This window comes from Cherax quadricarinatus, unplaced genomic scaffold, assembly GCF_038502225.1.
Source record: "Cherax quadricarinatus isolate ZL_2023a unplaced genomic scaffold, ASM3850222v1 Contig380, whole genome shotgun sequence".
Taxonomy (NCBI): domain Eukaryota; kingdom Metazoa; phylum Arthropoda; class Malacostraca; order Decapoda; family Parastacidae; genus Cherax; species Cherax quadricarinatus.
In genome coordinates this window covers 142501-161666 of record NW_027195406.1, presented here as the reverse complement: position 1 = coordinate 161666, position 19166 = coordinate 142501, and the positions used below count along the sequence as shown (strand labels likewise).

General features: G+C 47.7%; 1 protein-coding gene across 6 annotated transcripts in view; it reads left to right on the top strand.

The window, feature by feature from the left end:
• Positions 1-19166, top strand: part of LOC128703777 (calpain-9-like) — a 169786-nt gene that overhangs the window by 11932 nt on the left and 138688 nt on the right. For 4 of the 6 annotated variants that reach the window (XM_070080385.1, XM_070080388.1, XM_070080386.1 and 1 more), the window contains exon 2: positions 1549-2383. In XM_070080385.1, coding sequence (XP_069936486.1) covers positions 2314-2383 — 70 coding nt within the window. In that variant the 5' untranslated portion in view covers positions 1549-2313. The remainder of the gene's footprint in view (positions 1-1548; positions 2384-19166) is intronic. The other 2 variants (XM_070080384.1, XM_070080389.1) reach the window with 2 other exon arrangements.

Sequence of the window (19166 nt, the reverse complement as noted above, 5' to 3'; positions counted from 1 at the left end):
AATTAGGTGAGTACACACACACACACACACACACACACACACACACACACACACACACACAAGGTCAGTGTACATGATTGTTTTTCAGTTGGTAGACACTGCAAGCCTCTAGCAATTATCTCCCGGGAGGAACACCAGCATCTCTCATCTCCTGCCTCTCATCTCCTGCCTCTCATCTCCTGCCTCTCATCTCCTGCCTCTCATCTCCTGCCTCTCATCTCCTGCCTCTCATCTCCTGCCTCTCATCTCCTGCCTCTCATCTCCTGCCTCTCATCTCCTGCCTCTCATCTCCTGCCTCTCATCTCCTGCCTCTCATCTCCTGCCTCTCATCTCCTGCCTCTCATCTCCTGCCTCTCATCTCTACTTACTAATGCAACTATTACTACCAGCACTACTAATACTATTATTAATACTGCCACTACTACTACTATTGTAGTAAATATTCGGCTATTACAGCTTACTCTCCCCTCACTATCCCCTCACTATCCCCTCATTCTCCTCTCCCCTCACCCCTCACTCTCCCCTCACAAGTGCACCATGACCCTGGTACCACCATAACAGGTCTGGTCTTCACACAACACTCACAGTTGACTTGCGCATTAGCGTAGTCTAGTACACACCCGTGTACGCGTCTCTAACATCACCTACAATGAGTACACACCAGTGTACGTTTCTCTAACCTCATGTACAATATGTACACACCCGTGTACGGACCTCTAACCTCACCTACAATGTGTACATACACCAGTGTACACATTGTAGGTGAGGTGAGAGGTGTGCCGAACAATAACATGGATGGTAGGTATTGTGGACCTACGAACTTATTGCTGTTAGTGAATTGTGGCCTTTGGGTAGTGTGTGTGTGTGTGTGTTTGGCGGCTAATTAGGTTCAAAGTCTATCTACTACACGAGGGTCATTAAGGCTGCATGTCACCTGCTCACCACCAGTCAAGAAGACTTTAATAACTAAAATACTGATTAAACTCTCAGTGTATATACACTGAGAGACACATCACAGTGTATATACACTGAGAGACACATCTCAGTGTATATACACTGAGAGACACATCACAGTGTATATACACTTAGAGACACATCACAGTGTATATACACTTAGAGACACATCACAGTGTATACACAATGAGAGACATATCAGTGTATATACACTGAGAGACATACACATCACAGTATATATAAACTAGAGGTATAAGGAGACTAGCACCACAGTACCTATTTACTGCTAGGTGAACAGGGGCAACAGAGAATGAGATTTAAACGAACCGAACGACAGAACAAATGAGAGACAGAATACAGAGAGAGACAGAGATATAGACAGAGAGACGGCTGGCGGTGTTTTTGTTCGTCAGGAGAAATGGGCAAAAAGAAAAGTGTAGCTTAGTGGTATCACATATCTGGTGAGTCAGACTGACTGGATGTATGTGTGTACTCACCTGGTTGTGGTTGCAGGGGTCGAGTCACAGCTCCTGGCCCCGCCTTTTCAATGTACGTGTGTGTTTAAAGCACTACTGAATATACTAATTCGTTCAGGTATCTAACACAGACAATAATAATTAAGCTGTCTATCCACATCACATGTGACCTAAAACTGCCTAGGTCTTAAAAAAATGTGAACTAGACCTATAAGGTCTGAAATGTGTCGCTGTCGAATTTACACTTCAAAGTGAATGGAATGAAGGAATAGCCTATGGAACGAAGGAGAAAACGAGAAGGAAGAAGAGGAGAAGGAGGAGGAGGAGGAGGAGGAGGAGGAGGAGGAGAAGTGTTAAGAGGTGATAGCAGGGTAGGAAATTTAGAAGAAAGAAGGGGAATAACAAATAAGGAGGATTAAAATAAGAGAGAGAGAGGTGTGAGGCATGAAGCTAGAAGCTATTATGGTCCAGCTACCTCTTCAACTCCTCCTCTTCCTCCTGTTCCTCTTCCTCTGCCTCCTCCTCCTCTTCCTACCCCTGCCAGGAGTGAAGGTAGAGTAGCAGCACTCCCATAACTTCAGAATGTAGGGAGACAGTGCAAAGAAAACAATAACCAGACGTCAATAAAAGCGTAAGAAAAGCACAAGAGACGAAGATGGGAGTGAGAAAGTGTGGATAATGGAAGAGGGAACAGAGGAGAGAAAGTAACGAAAGTGAAAAACGGAAATATATAGAAAGAAAATACGTGACACCATCCATTGAGAATGAAATCTAGATAACATAAGAGGGAGCAGAGAAGTGACGAGTGTTTGGAGGAGGAGGAGGAGGAGGAGGAGGAGGAGGAGGAGGAGGAGAGTCAGAATTAGAAGAAGCAGTACACACCATGGCTCGGGTGCTCTCCACAAGGTACAGAAATAAGGAACAACAGAGACAAGGCATCCTACCGCCTCAAGGTAAGTCTCTCTCTCTCTCTTCTAAGTGACTTCACTAGTCAGTGTTAGACGCTTAATTAACCTCAAAGTCAATGTAATTGATGTAGAAGTCAATATAATTGTCCTCGAGTCAATGTAATTGATGTAAAAGTCAATATAATTGTCCTCAAGTCAATGTAATTGATGTAGAAGTCAATATAATTGTCCTCGAGTCAATGTAATTGATGTAGAAGTCAATATAATTGTCCTCAAGTCAATGTAATTGATGTAGAAGTCAATATAATTGTCCTCAAGTCAATGTAATTGATGTAGAAGTCAATATAATTGTCCTCGAGTCAATGTAATTGATGTAGAAGTCAATATAATTGTCCTCGAGTCAATGTAATTGATGTAGAAGTCAATATAATTGATGTAGGGTCTGGGTATTACCTGGAGTTTACCTGGAGAGAGTTCCAGGGGTCAACGCCCCCGCGGCCCGGTCTGTGACCAGGCCTCCTGGTGGATCAGCGCCTGATCAACCAGGCTGTTGCTGCTGGCTGCACGCAAACCAACGTACGAGCCACAGCCCGGCTGATCAGGAACTGACTTTAGGTGCTGAAGGATTTGTGTAAAACTACCACAACTACCAGTATTACAACAACTACCAGTATTACAACAACTACCAGTATTACAACAACTACCAGTAATACCACAACTACCAGTATTACAACAACTACCAGTATTACAACAACTACCAGTATTACAACAACTACCAGTATTACAACAACTACCAGTAATACCACAACTACCAGTATTACAACAACTACCAGTATTACAACAACTACCAGTATTACAACAACTACCAGTAATACCACAACTACCAGTATTACAACAACTACCAGTATTACAACAACTACCAGTATTACAACAACTACCAGTAGTACCACAACTACCAGTATTACAACAACTACCAGTATTACAACAACTACCAGTATTACAACAACTACCAGTATTACAACAACTACCAGTATTACAACAACTGCCAGTAATACCACAACTATCAGTAGTACCACAACTACCAGTACTACCACAACTACCAGTACTACCACCACCACCACACCTCAGCTCCTGCCTGGTCAAGATAACATCTGGCATCCTGGTAGCACTCTCAAGACAACATCTCTTCCTACGGGGATGCTGGGCTATATCCCTCCGCCCTGGGAGATAAATCCTGCCCAGGAAATCCTTGGAGATAACGCTGAGACGATAGTCTCTCCCGACTGTGAGTTCCGTCTTCGAACCTTCGCACCCAATGATGGGACTGATCCCTTCAACTATTAGTGTGACGGAGGAACAAGCCTTCATCACTCCTCAGAATGACCCATACGGGTTCATCGCCTCGCTGCTAGGGAAGAAAATTTTTTCCGTATATAAACGGAAGAAGCGCCGTACTCCGTTATATGTCTTTTCTACTCTTAAAACATTAAAAAATTAATTCCTATAGGCAGAATCTGGTGCCGGCAGCTGGCAGTCGCACTCTGGCATCACAGCCTGGCTCAACAGGAGCCGACTTCAGGAGAATTAGGATAGAGAGAAAGAGCTTTGTTAAGTCATGTCTGGGCTCTGTGTAGAGTTTTGTCAAGCTATGTTTCACTTATGGTGACTATGGTAGTGCCAGCCAGCCATGGTGACTATGGTAGTGCCAGCCAGCCATGGAGACTATGGTAATGCCAACCAGCCAGCCATGGTGACTATCGTAATGCCAACCAGCCAGCCATGGTGACTATGGTAATGCCAACCAGCCATGGCGACTATGGTAGTGCCAGCCAGCCATGGTGACTATGGTAGTGCCAGCCAGCCATGGTGACTATGGTAATGCCAACCAGCCAGCCATGGTGACTATGGTAATGCCAACCAGCCATGGCGACTATGGAAGTGCCAGTCAGCCATGGTGACTATGGCAGTGCCAGCCAGCCATGGTGACTATGGTAGTGCCAGTCAGCCATGGTGACTATGGTAGTGCCAGCCAGCCATGATGACTATCATAGTGCCAGCCAGTCATGGTGACTATGGTAGTGCCAGTCAGCCATGGTGACTATGGTAGTGCCAGTCAGCCATGGTGACTATGGTAGTGCCAGCCAGCCATGATGACTATCATAGTGCCAGCCAGTCATGGTGACTATGGTAATGCCAGTCAGCCATGGTGACTATGATAGTGCCAGCCAGCCATGGTGTGCCATGACTCACATCCTTCTCAATTCCTGCTGTTCCCACAGTCAAGGCCAGTGTGTGTGTGTGTGTGTGTGTGTGTGTGTGTGTGTGTGTGTGTGTGTGTGTGTGTGTGTGTGTGTGTGTGTGTGTATGTGTGTGTGTGTGTATGTGTGTGTGTGTGTGTGTGTGTGTGTGTGTGTGTGTGTGTGTGTGTGTGTGTGTGTGTGTGAGTGTGTGTGTGTGTGTGTGTGTGTGTGTGTGTGTGTGTGTGTGTGTGTGTGTGTGTGTGTGTGTGTGTGTGTGTGTGTGTGTGTGTGTATGTGTGTGTGTGTGTATGTGTGTGTGTGTGTGTGTGAGTGTGTGTGTGTGTGTGAGTGTGTGTGTGTATGTGTGTGTGTGTGTATGTGTGTGTGTATGTGTGTGTGTGTGTGTGTGTGTGTGTGTGTGTGTGTGTGTGTGTGTGTGTGAGTGTGTGTGTGTATGTGTGTGTGTGTGTATGTGTGTGTGTGTGTGTGTGTGTGTGTGTGTGTGTGTGTGTGTGTGTGTGTGTGTGTGTGTGTGTGTGTGTGTGTGTGTGTGTGTGTGTGTGTGTGTGTGTGTGAGTGTGTGTGTGTGTGTGTGTGTGTGTGTGTGTGTGTGAGTGTGTGTGTGTGTGTGTGTGTGTGTGTGTGTGTGTGTGTGTGTGTAGGGTCTCCTTACACCACCACCAGAGAATACCGCAGCCTCCGTAGGGTATACCTGTCGCCTCCCGTCACCAGCAGCACTTAAGCGAGCAACGCCACAAACATACACACACACACAAATTATATATATATATATATATATATATATATATATATATATATATATATATATATATATATATATATATATATATATATATATATATATATATATAAAGGAAAGGTGTGTGTGTGTGTGTGTGAAATTCAGATTAGCCTTGACTACAGACTACCGTATTAGGGACCTCTGAGGTTGTGGGGCCCAGGAGCTTTACCTCAACAAATGACTTATTCAAATTTGGCGTTATTATGGTAACGATGCGTTGATGGAGGTGGCTGCATGTTGATGGCCTGGGTACGTTACCAGTGAGAGAGTGAGAGAGAGAGAGAGAGAGAGAGAGAGAGAGAGAGAGAGAGAGAGAGAGAGAGAGAGAGAGAGAGAGAGAGAGAGAGAGAGAGAGAGAGAGAGAGAGAGAGAGAGAGAGAGAGAGAGAGAAGGGTATGAATAACCAATTCATGTAAATTTGATGAATAATGAGTCTCTGTCATGAATACATTTACAGATCTTCCTCCTTGTCTTCCAATCCCTCGTTTATTCATTTACACTTTCTTTCTGTTCGTAAGATGAACCACTTCTCAATTTCTACCTGTCTCTCTCTCTCATTCTTTCTCTCTCTCTCCCCTTCCTACTCTCCACATCTCAATTATATAACGTAGCTGAGGCTGTCTGTCCCTGCTCACTCACTGAATAAGCTGAGTAAGCTGTCTCGACTCTCTCAGCTTACAAGCATAGCTGTAAAGCTATCTCTCGGAGGAGTAAGTTTTCTCAGTGTGACCTGAGAGGATTTTAACCAGTGACCTTTCTCACAGTGACCTCTGACCTCTGACCTCTCCTGAAATTGTATTTCATGGCATTCCTCTTAGTTGCGGGAGGGAGTGAGGGAGAAAGGGAGAGAGTGAGGGAGAGAAGGGAGTGAAGGAGGGCAGGTGAGTGAACGAGTAGATGAGTGAATGAGTGAGTGTAGGTTGTTGTTCTGTCACATATCGTTAATGATTTACTTCTGTCCTTTCTGTTCTACACTTTTTCAATGCTCTCTAGTTCTGTGTATTAACCCATGTGTTGTCTCTGTGCTTCTCTTTTAAGTGAAACAGTCAGTGAGAGAGAGAGAGAGAGAGAGAGAGAGAGAGAGAGAGAGAGAGAGAGAGAGAGAGAGAGAGAGAGAGAGAGAGAGAGAGAGAGAATACAGGAAGCTCTAGCCACCCATAGCTGTACACAGCGTGACCAGCACTCTAATACACACCTGCTCCACCACTCAGTACATGCAGGGTGTGGCTCAGTTCTGGCTATATATATATATATATATATATATATATATATATATATATATATATATATATATATATATATATATATATATATATATATATATATATATATATATATATATATATATATATATACATATATATGCCATTGACTCAATTCTCAGGAAGACACTGGATGAGCTGAGGAGGATGGAACAACGAACAAGCAATCTTGACACCCACGATACTTTGTACCTTCTCACACAGTGCTTGAGTCTACCCTGGTTAACATATTTCCTAAGCTATGCACCTTCATCTGATAAACCTATACTGCATGAATACCCCAGTATCCTCATGCACATTTTTACGAAATTACTTAACCTTACTCTAGAAGATGGACAGTGTGACTAAGCTGCATTTCCAGTCAGTCTAGGAGGCATTGGTGTCCTCAAGGCATCACAGATTACACTGCCTGTTTTTCTGTCATATGTTGCATCCAGTGGACTTCTAGCAGCGATTCCCCCTGAATACGTTAGGGACAATGCTGGAGTTCATGACCAAAAGTTCGTTGACGGAGCCAGAGGATAAACTAACGGGCTCTGAAACCAGACCTGCGCCTTCCGACAACTTAAAACAGTCACACTTGGATGGCCCACTAGTGGAGAATACAGCTTCAGAGTGTGTCCGGGAAGGATAGAGCCCTCTCCTAGCAGGGAACTTCCTGTCGACTGTTTTCCAGCTCTCCTTTGGCACACGTCTCGACCCCCAGATTATCCACACTGGTGTTGCCCGTCGCCTTGCCACCCCTGTCCTCGCTAAACACAGGTGGATTTGCGAGACGGAACATCCCTACATAACAAGCTATGGTAAATTATTTCTTACAAGGTGAACTAATTTTTCATATTGATTAATCTCTAGTTTCTAGTTCTTTAAAAACTACAACAATCTTAGCTCAAGAGAGTTAGAAATGTCGAGAATGTTAAATATGAATTGGTCTGATGTATGATTGTTTCTGAGCGAATGTTGAATTTGAGAATGAGGAGGTTATGTTGAAGGAAGACTATTGTAACAGCGACATTCTTATACTATCATAGTCTGACTTGTGAGTTTATATGTTGTTTTTTGTTCATCCCCTGGTTTAGTTGGTACTTGGGTGTTAGTGGACTGGTGTGGGTGGCATCCTGGGGCACAAGATTGAGGACCACAGTGGAAATAAGGCAGACTGTTCCTTGATGACGCACTGACTTTCTTGAGTTATCCAGGGTGGCTAACCTTCCGGGATTAAAAATCCCAACAAAATCTTATCTTACCTGGCTGAAGGAGGGGATACCTGGCTGTTTGGATGGCTAGCTAACTGGCTGCTAGCTGTTTGACTAACTGAATGAGCGGCTGTCTGTCTGGGTGGCTAGCTGACTGGTTGTCTGACTTGCTAGCTGACTAACAGGCTAACTGCCTGTCTGACTAACTGACTGGTTGTCTGACTTGCTAACAGGCTGACAGGCTGACAGGCTGACAGGCTGGGTGGCAAGTGAGCTTCCTTCAACCTAGTATCAAGTTACTGTATAAAACACCAGTATTCTCCTTCCACACAAACCTGTTTGTCCACACACTGCTGCTGTAACAATTCATAACTGACTTAGCACACAACAACGTTACGAATCCTTTCATATTTTTACGTGAAGCAATAAATCCGTACAGGTTTTAGAGCAAGGAAAGTTAGAAGCTCGATCCTCTGTATTTTCAAAAGGGACTTAGTCTGCCGTGTGTGTGTGTGTGTGTGTGTGTGTGTGTGCGTCATTACGTATTTGTGGTTGCAGGGGTCGACTCTCATCTCCCGGCCCCGCCTCTTGCCGCTTGTGTATGCAACAGCACTGGTGTGGGTGGCACCCTGGGAGCCAAACATTATACCAGGCATCCATATTAACACTACGACCACCCTCTTTCTCTTACACCAGTGAAGCAGATAGTTCAGTCCATTCTCTTAACAAACAGAACTTAACTGACGAAGGCACCTTCTACAGTACATATCTCACGTTGCTTCGTCTAGCATGCTTATCGAGGCCACAGAACACCTGAATTAGATCAACATCTCATTCGAGATCCTCAGACATGTCATCTTAGTATTAACACCCGTCTCAGGACACAGTTCCTGACGAATCAATCAATCTAGCATACTCAGGTTCCTGACAGTTTTCCACCGGCCCGACACACCTCTACTTCCATTTATACATATATTATGCAAGACAAGTCACGGGGAGTAGAAATCTTCAGCTTAGGTACTTTCACACTTCTCAGTGCGTCATCAGGAGCTGTGCAATGCTGCGAGGGTAGCAACAGGAGGAATGAGGGGAAGTTTTCTCAGAGTAGGGCAGCTGGGGGAAGGGGACACTACCCACAGTTTCTCTTTACCACTGTTATACATACCTTAATTACATTATCTTCCTGCGGATTATATTTTTTTTTGTTGATGGATACCGGACAACTTGACGAAAAACAAGAAATTTCCTGATAACGCCTGGGAGGTATCCTCTGAAGGGTATTCCCATAAAGTGGATACTTAGGAATACCTATAAGAGGGATTCCCATAAGAGGGATACTCACAAGAGGGATACCTATAATAGGGATACTCACAAGAGGGATACCTATAATAGGGATGCTCACGAGAGGGATACCTATAATAAGGATACTCACAAGAGGGATGCCTATAAGAGGGATACTTACAAGTGGGATATCCATCAGAGGGATAACCATAAGTGAGATGCCTATAAGAGGGATACCCATAAGAAGGATACCCTTAAGAAGGATACTTATTAGAGGGGTAACTATAAGAGGGACACCCATAACAGGGATGTCTATAAGAGAGCTACCTATAATTGGGATACCCATAAGAGGAGATACTCATAAGAGAGATACCTATAAGAGGGATACCTATAAGACGATACGCATAAGAGAGATGTCTATAAGAGTGATGTCTATAAGAGGGATACCTATAAGAGGGATAACCATAAGAGATACCTATATGAGGGATACCCATAATAGAGATACCCACCAGAGGGATACCTATAAGAGGGATACTCATAAGAGAGATAACCACAAGAGGGATACCTATAAGAGGGATACCGATCAGAGGGATACCGATCAGAGGAATACCCATAATAGAAATACCCACAAGAGGTATACCTATAAGAGGGATACCTATAATGGCTGTCAGTTTCACGGCCAATCTCACAATCAATTTCACGGCCAATCTGCCAGTTTTAAAGACCAAATTGCGATACATTGTTTAGTCTAATAATCTCAGAATGCCTCCTCCGATCCTCTTCAAACTTCCGGTACTGGAATATCTAAAAATATACTTTTAACTATTATTATTTTAACTATAATTATTATTTTTTGGGGGGGAGGAATACCTAGATAATGATTCTTGTTATCGGCTTCAAACCTGTAATAAGGGAGGCAGAAATTATTGATTTTTTTTGTGTAATAACTGAGGAATGCTTCTACGGATAAGGTTCAAACTTAACTCGTGGATTTTTATTTATATTCAGTGGGTGTCAGAGCGAGATCAGCAGTACTGGGCATCAAGGTCAGCAGTACTGGGCATCAAGGTCAGCAGTACTAGTCATCAAGGACCAGTACTGGGCATCAAGGTCAGCAGTACTAGGCATCAAGGTCAGCAGTACTAGGCATCAAGGACCAGTACTGGGCATCAAAGTCAGCAGTACTGGGCATCAAGGTCAGCAGTACTGGGCATCAAGGTCAGCAGTACTAGTCATCAAGGACCAGTACTGGGCATCAAGGTCAGCAGTACTAGGCATCAAGGTCAGCAGTACTAGGCATCAAGGACCAGTACTGGGCATCAAAGTCAGCAGTACTGGGCATCATGGTCAGCAGTACTGGGCATCAAGATCAGCAATACTGGGCATCAAGGTCAGCAGTACTGGGCATCAAAGTCAGCAGTACTGGGCATAAAGGTCAGCAGCACTAGGCATCAAGGTCAGCAGTACTGGGCATCAAGGTCAGCAGTACTGGGCATCAAGGTCAGCAGTACTGGGCATCAATGTCAGCGGTACTGGGCATCAATGTCAGCGGTACTGGCATCAAGGTCAGAGGTACTGGGCATCAAGGTCAGCGGTACTGGGCATCAAGGTCAGTCGAACTGGGCATCAAGGTCAGCAATACTGGACATCAAGGTCAGCAGTACTTGGCATCAAGGTCAGCGGTACTGGGCATCAAGGTCAGCGGTACTGGGCATCAAGGTCAGCAGTACTAAGCATCAAGGTCAGCAGTACTGGCATCAAGGTCAGCAGTACTGAGCATCAAGGAAAGAAGTACTGTGCATCAAGGTCAACAGTACTGGGCATCAAGGTCAGAAGTATTGGGCATCAAGGTCAGCAGTATTGGGCATCAAGGTCAGCAGTACTGGACATAAAGGTCAGCAGTACTGGCCATGAAGGTCAGCAGTACTGGGCATCAAGGTCAGCAGTACTGGGCATCAAGGTCAGCGGTACTGGGCATCAAGGTCAGCAGTACTGGGCATCAAGGTCAGTCGTACTGGGCATCAAGGTAAGCAGTACTGGGCATCAAGGTCAGCAGTACTGGCATCAAGGTCAGCAGTACTGGGCATCAAGGTCAACAGTACTGGGCATCAAGGTCAGCAGTACTGGACATCAAGGTCAGCAGTACTGGCATCAAGGTCAGCAGTACTGAGCATCAAGGCCAGAAGTACTGTGCATCAAGGTCAACAGTACTGGGCATCAAGGTCAGCAGTACTGGGCATCAAGGTAAGCAGTATTGGGCATCAAGGTAAGCAGTACTGGGCATCAAGGTCAGCAGTACTGGACATCAAGGTCAGCAGTACTGGGCATCAAGGCCAGCAGTACTGGGCATCAAGGCCAGCAGTACTGGGCATCAAGGTAAGCAGTACTAGGTATCAAGGTCAGCAGTACTGGGCATCAAGGTCAGCAGTACTGGGCATGAAGATCAGTAGTACTGGGCATCAATGTCAGCAGTACTGGACATCAAGGTCAGTACTGGGCATCACGGCCAGAAGTACTGAGCATCAAGGTCAGCAGTACTGGGCATCAAGATAAGCAGTACTGAGCATCAAGGACAGAAGTACTGAGCATCAAGGTCAGCAGTACTGGGCATCAAGGTCAGCAGTAATCGGCATCAAGGTCAGCAGTACTGAGCATCAAGGCCAGAAGTACTGTGCATCAAGGCCAGAAGTACTGAGCATCAAGACCAGAAGCACTGGGCATCAAGGCCAGCTCTACTGGGCATCAAGGAGGGGACACTGCTCTCTGGTTGATGACTTAGGCATCAATCAGTGAGGCTGGTCAGGGTGGACCCTTCTCTCAGTGGTCCCTGTCAGTGTGGTTTCATGGCCCCGGTCTAAGTTCATGGCCCCGGTCTGCCTGGGTTCATGGTCCCAATGTATTTAGGATCAAGACCACAGTATACCTAGTATCAAGACCCCCAGTCTATCCGGGATCATTGAATATGACAGGAAACCATCCTGTGTGATGGAATATGACAGGGAACCATCCTGTGTGATGGAATATGACAGGGAACCATCCTGTGTGATGGAATATGACAGTGAACCATCCTGTGTGATGGAATATGACAGTGAGACCATCCTGTGTGATGGAATATGACAGTGACACCATCCTGTGTGATGGAATATGACAGAGGAACCATCCTGTGTGATGGAATATGACAGGGAACCATCCTGTATGATGGAATATGACAGTATGATGGAATATGACAGGGAACCACCCTGTGTGATGGAATATGACAGGGAACCATCCTGTGTGATGGAATATGACAGTGAACCATCCTGTGTGATGGAATATGACAGTGAGACCATCCTTTGTGATGGAATATGACAGAGGAACCATCCTGTGTGATGGAATATGACAGTGAACCATCCTGCATGATGTAATATGACAGGGAACCATCCTGTGTGATGGAATATGACAGTGAACCATCCTGCATGATGTAATATGACAGGGAACCATCCTTTGTGATGGAATATGACAGGGAACCATCCTGTATGATGGAATATGACAAGGAACCATCCTGTGTGATGGAATATGACAGGGAACCATCCTGTGTGATGGAATATGACAGTGAGACCATCCTGTGTGATGGAATATGACAGTGACACCATCCTGTGTGATGGAATATGACAGAGGAACCATCCTGTGTGATGGAATATGACAGGGAACCATCCTGTATGATGGAACATGACAGTGAACCATCCTGTATGATGGAATATGACAGTGAACCATCCTGTGTGATGGAATATGACAGTGAACCATCCTGTATGATGTAATATGACGGAACCATCCTGTATGATGGAATATGACAGTGAACCATCCTGTGTGATGGAATATGACAGTGAACCATCCTGCATGATGTAATATGACAGGGAACCATCCTGTGTGATGGAATATGACAGTGAACCATCCTGCATGATGTAATATGACAGGGAACCATCCTGTGTGATGGAATATGACAGGGAACCATCCTGTGTGATGGAATATGACAGTGAACCATCCTGCATGATGTAATATGACAGGGAACCATCCTTTGTGATGGAATATGACAGGGAACCATCCTGTATGATGGAATATGACAAGGAACCATCCTGTGTGATGGAATATGACAGGGAACCATCCTGTGTGATGGAATATGACAGTGAACCATCCTGCATGATCCAATATGACAGGGAACCATCCTGTGTGATGGAATATGACAGTGAACCATCCTGTATGATGGAATATGACAGTGAACCATCCTGTACGATGGAATATGTCAGGGAACCATCCTGTGTGGTGGAATATGACAGGAAGCCATCCTTTGTGATGGAATATGACAGGCAACCATCCAGTATGATGGAATATGACAGGGAACCATCTTGTGTGGTGGAATATGACAGGGAACCATCCTGTATGATGGAATATGACAGGGAACCATCCTGTGTGATGGAATATGACAGGTAACCGTCCTGTGTGGTGGAATATGACAGGAAGCCATCCTGTATGATGGAATATGACAGAGAACCATCTTGTGTGGCGGAATATGACAGGGAACCATCCTGTATGATGGAATATGACAGGGAAGTATCCTGTGTGATGGAATATGACAGGAAACCATCTTGTATGGTGGAATATGACAGGGAACCATCCTGTATGATGGAATATGACAGGGAACTATCCTGTGTGATGGAATATGACAGGGAACCATCTTATATGGTGGAATATGACAGGGAACCGTCCTGTGTGATGGAATATGACAGGGAACCATCCTGCGTGATGGAATATGACAGTGAACCGTCCTGTGTGGTGGAATATGACAGGGAACCATCCTTTGTGATGAAATATGACAGGGAACCATCCTGTGTGATGGAATATGACAGGCAAACATCCTGTGTGGTGGAATATGACAGGAAGCCATCCTGTATGATGGAATATGACAGGGAACCATCCTGTGTGATGGAATATGACAGGGAGCCATCCTGTGTGATGGAATATGACAGGGAACCGTCCTGTGTGTTGGAATATGACAGGGAACCATCCTTTGTGGTGAAATATGACAGGGAACCATCCTGTGTGATGGAATATGACAGGGAGCCATATTGTGTGATGGAATATGTCAGGAAGCCATCCTGTGTGATGGAATATGGAGTGTTGGGAGTGTTGGGGAGTGTAATTGGAGCGTTGGGGAGTGTTTTGGAGAGCTGGAAGTGTTACTGGAGTGTTGGTGAGTGTTGCTGAAGCGTTGGGGAGTACTGGGGAGTGTTTGGGAGTGTTGGGGAGTGTTGGTGAGTGTTGGGGAGGAGGGATGGTGGCAGCAGACACTCACCTGGGCGTAACTTTTCAAGGTGGACGCCCCAGTAGAGTGCGAGTACTCAACACACCTTCATAAATCTTGTAGATGATGGCTGGTGGATGTCCAGAAGTATGTGGTGGTGGTAGTAGTAGTGGTGGTAGTGGTGGTAGTGGTGGTAGTGGTGGTAGTGGTGGTAGTGGTGGTAGTGGTGGTAGTGGTGGTAGTGGTGGTAGTGGTGGTAGTGGTGGTAGTGGTGGTAGTGGTGGTAGTGGTGGTAGTGGTGGTAGTGGTGGTAGTGGTGGTAGTGGTGGTAGTGGTGGTAGTGGTGGTAATGGTGGTAGTGGTGGTAGTGGTGGTAGTGGTGGTATTGGTGGTAGTGGTGGTAGTGGTGGTAGTGGTGGTAGTGGTGGTAGTGGTGGTACTGGTGGTACTGGTGGTACTGGTGGTAGTGGTGGTAGTAGTGGTAGTGGCAGTAGTAGTGGTAGGTATCTAATAAGTAAGAAATATTTCGCCTACACAGTAGGCATCTTCAGTCGTGTACAGAGGCAGCAAAAGTAGTGGAGATGTAGAGACAATGTAATCAGTCCATCACCGTCGAAGATGTAGTTTTGAGGTGGTCAGTCCCTCAGCCTGGAGAAGTTTCCCGCTCCACAGTCTGGAACAATGTGAGGCTGAAGTGACAGTATGGAGACTTATATTCTGTGAAAGATGTGTCGCAGGATATCTTCAAGATAGCAGGAGAAGCGGAGGATACTAGTAGAACTAAGAATAGGTCGTGTAGCAGGCCTACTGGGTAGGTCCCTCTTAAATTCTACCTTTCTTACTTGTAACTAATGTAACTTCTAGATATCTTCTAGCACTGTCAATTTCTGTGTTATGTTAAGCATTTTTGAAGCTATTTCTAGACACCTTCTAATATCGTCACTTTCATTAATGACAAAATTAACGATTTCGACCATAAATCTAGACATCTTCTAGCACTGTCACTTTGGGTGATAGGTTCAGCATTTTTGACGCTGCTTCTAGACATCTCCTCCTTCTAGTATCGCCGTTGTCTTGGGCGAGTTAAGTTCTTTAACTTGTCATGAGATGTCAATATTGTCACAGTCAACAACCCACGTCTTGCTGTGAGTCGAGAAAATGTTTTGGTGTTCAGGAATCCTGGTGTCTGGACCGTGCGATGTCTCGCCCAGAGGCACAACATTGCTTAGATTTACAATATGCTTCAGAGACGGTTTTCAGATAGCGTTCTGAATCTAAGACCAGCACAATCCTTCTTAATGTGTTTTTCTATTCTAAGTCGTGCAGTGTTAGAAACAGCTGACACACTACTTGCTAGGAAGGTCTTGTTGTACAGGAAGAGTGGAACTAAGACCCCCTCACACCAGCCACAACAAGTTCATGTATAACTTGCCCCCGCCCTCTCACCAGTCATGCTGATAACTATCCCAAGCACCACCCTGGGCCGTCTATCTACCTACCTATCTCCCTGAGCGCCAGTGTACTATATATATAAAACACGTTTCGCCCTTGGTAAGCGAAGCGACCTCTCAACAAGATGCGATAATGTGTATATTGTGTGGTAGTCACACGCTAAGTCTCCCTCTATTTCTCTCTCTATCTCTCTCCACCACTCCCTCTCTCCCTCACCACCACCAGCAAAGGTCTAAGCACCCCTACACAGCAGGGGTGCTGCCTGCTACACAGCAAGGGGTGCTGCCTGCCTCATAGCAAGGGTGCTGCCTGCCACACAGCAGGGGTGCTGTCTCCTACACAGCAGGGGTGCTGCATGCCACACAGGAGGGGTGCTGCCTGCTACATAGTAGGTGTTGCCTGGTACAAAGCAGGTGTGCTGCCTGCTACACAACAGGAGTGCTGCCTACCACACATAGCAGGGGTGCTGCCTGCCACACATAGCAGGGGTGCTGCCTGCCACACATAGTAGGGGTGCTGCCAGCCACACATAGCAGGGGTGCTGCCTGCTACACACAGCAGGGATACTGCCTGCCACACAGCAGTGGTGCTGATTTTTACACAGTATGGGTGCTGCCTGCTACACATAGCAGGGATACTGCCTGCCACACAGCAGTAGTGCTACCTGCTACACAACAGGGGTGCTGCCTGCTACACAGCAAAGGTGCTGCCTGCTACACAGCAGGTGTGCTCCCTGCCACACATAGCAAGGGCGCTCCTCCCACACACAGCAGGGGGGCTGCCTGCCACACATAGCAGGGGTGCTGCCTGCCACACATACCAGGGGTGCTGCCTGCCACACATAGCAGGGGTGCTGCCTGCCACACAAAGCAGGGGTGGTGCTTTTCACACAGCAGGGGTGCTGCCTGATACACATAGCAGGGATACTTCCTGCCACACAGCAGTGGTGCTGCCTGCTACACAGCAGGGATGGTATCTGCTACACAGCTAGGGTGCTGTCTGCCACACACAGCAGGGGTGCTGGCTGCTACATACAGCAGGGGTGCTGCCTGTTACACACAGCAGGGGTGCTACCTGCCACACACAGTAGGGGTGCTGCCTGCTACATACAGCAGGTGTGCTGCCTGCCACACACAGCAGAGGTGCTACCTGCCACACATAGCAGGGATGCTGCATGCCACACATAGCAGGGGCGCTGCCTGGTACACAGCAGGGGTGCTGCCTGCTACACAGCAGGGGTGCTGCCTGCCACATAGTAGGGATGTTGCCTGCCACACACAGCAGGGTTGCTTCCTGCCACACAGCAGGTGTGCTGCCTTCCACGCAGCAGGTGTGCTGCCTTCCACACAGCAGGGGTGCTGCCTGCCACATAGCAGGGATGTTGCCTGCCACACACAGCAGGGTTGCTCCTGCCACACAGCAGGTGTGCTGCCTTCCACGCAGCAGGTGTGCTGCCTTCCACACAGTAGGTGTGCTGCCTGCCACTCAGCAGGTGTGCTGCCTTCTAAGCAGCAGGGGTGCTGGCTGCCACACAGCAGGGGTGCTGCCTGCTACACACAGCAGGGGTGTTGACTGCCACACACAGCAGAGGTGCTGCCTGCCACACAGCAGGTGTGTTGCCTGCTACACAGCAGGTGTGCTGTCTTCTACACAGCAGGTTGCTGCCTGCTACACACAGCATGGATGCTGCCTGCTACACACAGCAGGGGTGCTTCCTGCTACACACAGCAGGGGTGCTGCCTGCTACACACAACAGGGATGCTGCCTGCTATACACAGAAGGAGTGCTGCCTGCTATACACAGCAGGGGTGCTGCCTGCTACACACAGCAGGGGTGCTGCATGCTACACACAGCAGGGGTGCTGCCTGCTATACACAGCATGGGTGCTGCCTGCTACACACAGCAGGGGTGCTGCCTGCTACACACAGCAGGGGTGCTGCCTGCTACACACAGCAGGGGTGCTGCCTGCTACACACAGCAGGGGTGCTGCCTGCTACACACAGCAATGGTGCTGCCTGCTACACACAGCAGGGGTGCTGCCTGCTATACACACCAGAGGTGCTGCCTGTTACACACAGCAGGTGTGCTGCCTGCTACACAGCAGGTGTGCTGTCTTCTACACAGCAGGGGTGCTGCCTGCCACATAGCAGGGATGTTGCCTGCCACAAACAGCAGGGTTGCTTCCTGCCACACAGCAGGTGTGCTGCCTGCCATACAGCAGGTGTGTTGCCTTCTACACAGCAGGCACAGCATGGGTGCTGCCTGCTACACACAGCAGGGGTGCTGCTTGCTAAACACAGCAGGGGTGCTGCCTGCTACACACAGCAGGGGTGCTGCCTGCTACATACAGCAGGGGTGCTGCCTGCTACATACAGCAGCGGTGCTGCCTGCTACACACAGCAGGGGTGCTGCCTGCTACACACAGCAGGGGTCCCGCCTGCTATACACACCAGAGCTGCTGACTGCTACACACAGCAGGGGTGCTGCCTGCCACACACAGCAAGGGTGCTGCCTGCTACACACAGCAGGGGTGCTGCCTGCTTCACACAGCAGGGGTGCTGTCTGCTACACACAGCAGGGGTGCTGCCTGCCACACACAGCAGGGGTGCTACCTGCTACACACAGCAGGGGTGCTGCCTGCCACACACAGCAAGGGTGCTGCCTGCTACACACAGCAGGGGTGCTGCCTGCTTCACACAGCAGGGGTGCTGTCTGCTACACACAGCAGGGGTGCTGCCTGCCACACACAGCAGGGGTGCTACCTGCTACACACAGCAGGGGTGCTGCCTGCTTCACACAGCAGGGGTGCTGCCTGCTACACACAGCAGGGGTGCTGCCTGCCACACACAGCAGGGGTGCTGCCTGCTACACACAGCAGGGGTGCTGCCTGCTTCACACAGCAGGGATGCTGTCTGCTACACACAGCAGGGGTGCTGCCTGCCACACACAGCAGAGGTGCTGCCTGCTACACACAGCAGGTTTACTGCCTGCTACACAGCAGGTGTTCTGTCTTCTACACAGCAGGGGTGCTGCCTGCTACACACAGCAGGGGTGCTGCCTGCTACACACAGCAGCAATGCTGCCTGCTACACACAGCAGGGTTGCTGCCTGCTATACACAGCAGGAGTGCTGCCTGCTACACACAGCTGTAGTGCTGCCTGCTATACACAGCAGGGGTGCTGCCTGCTACACACAGCAGGTGTGCTGTCTTCTACACAGCAGGGGTGCTGCCTTCTATACACAACAGGAGTGCTGCCTGCTACACACAGCAGGGGTGGTACCTGCTACATACAGCAGGGGTGCTGCCTGCTACACAC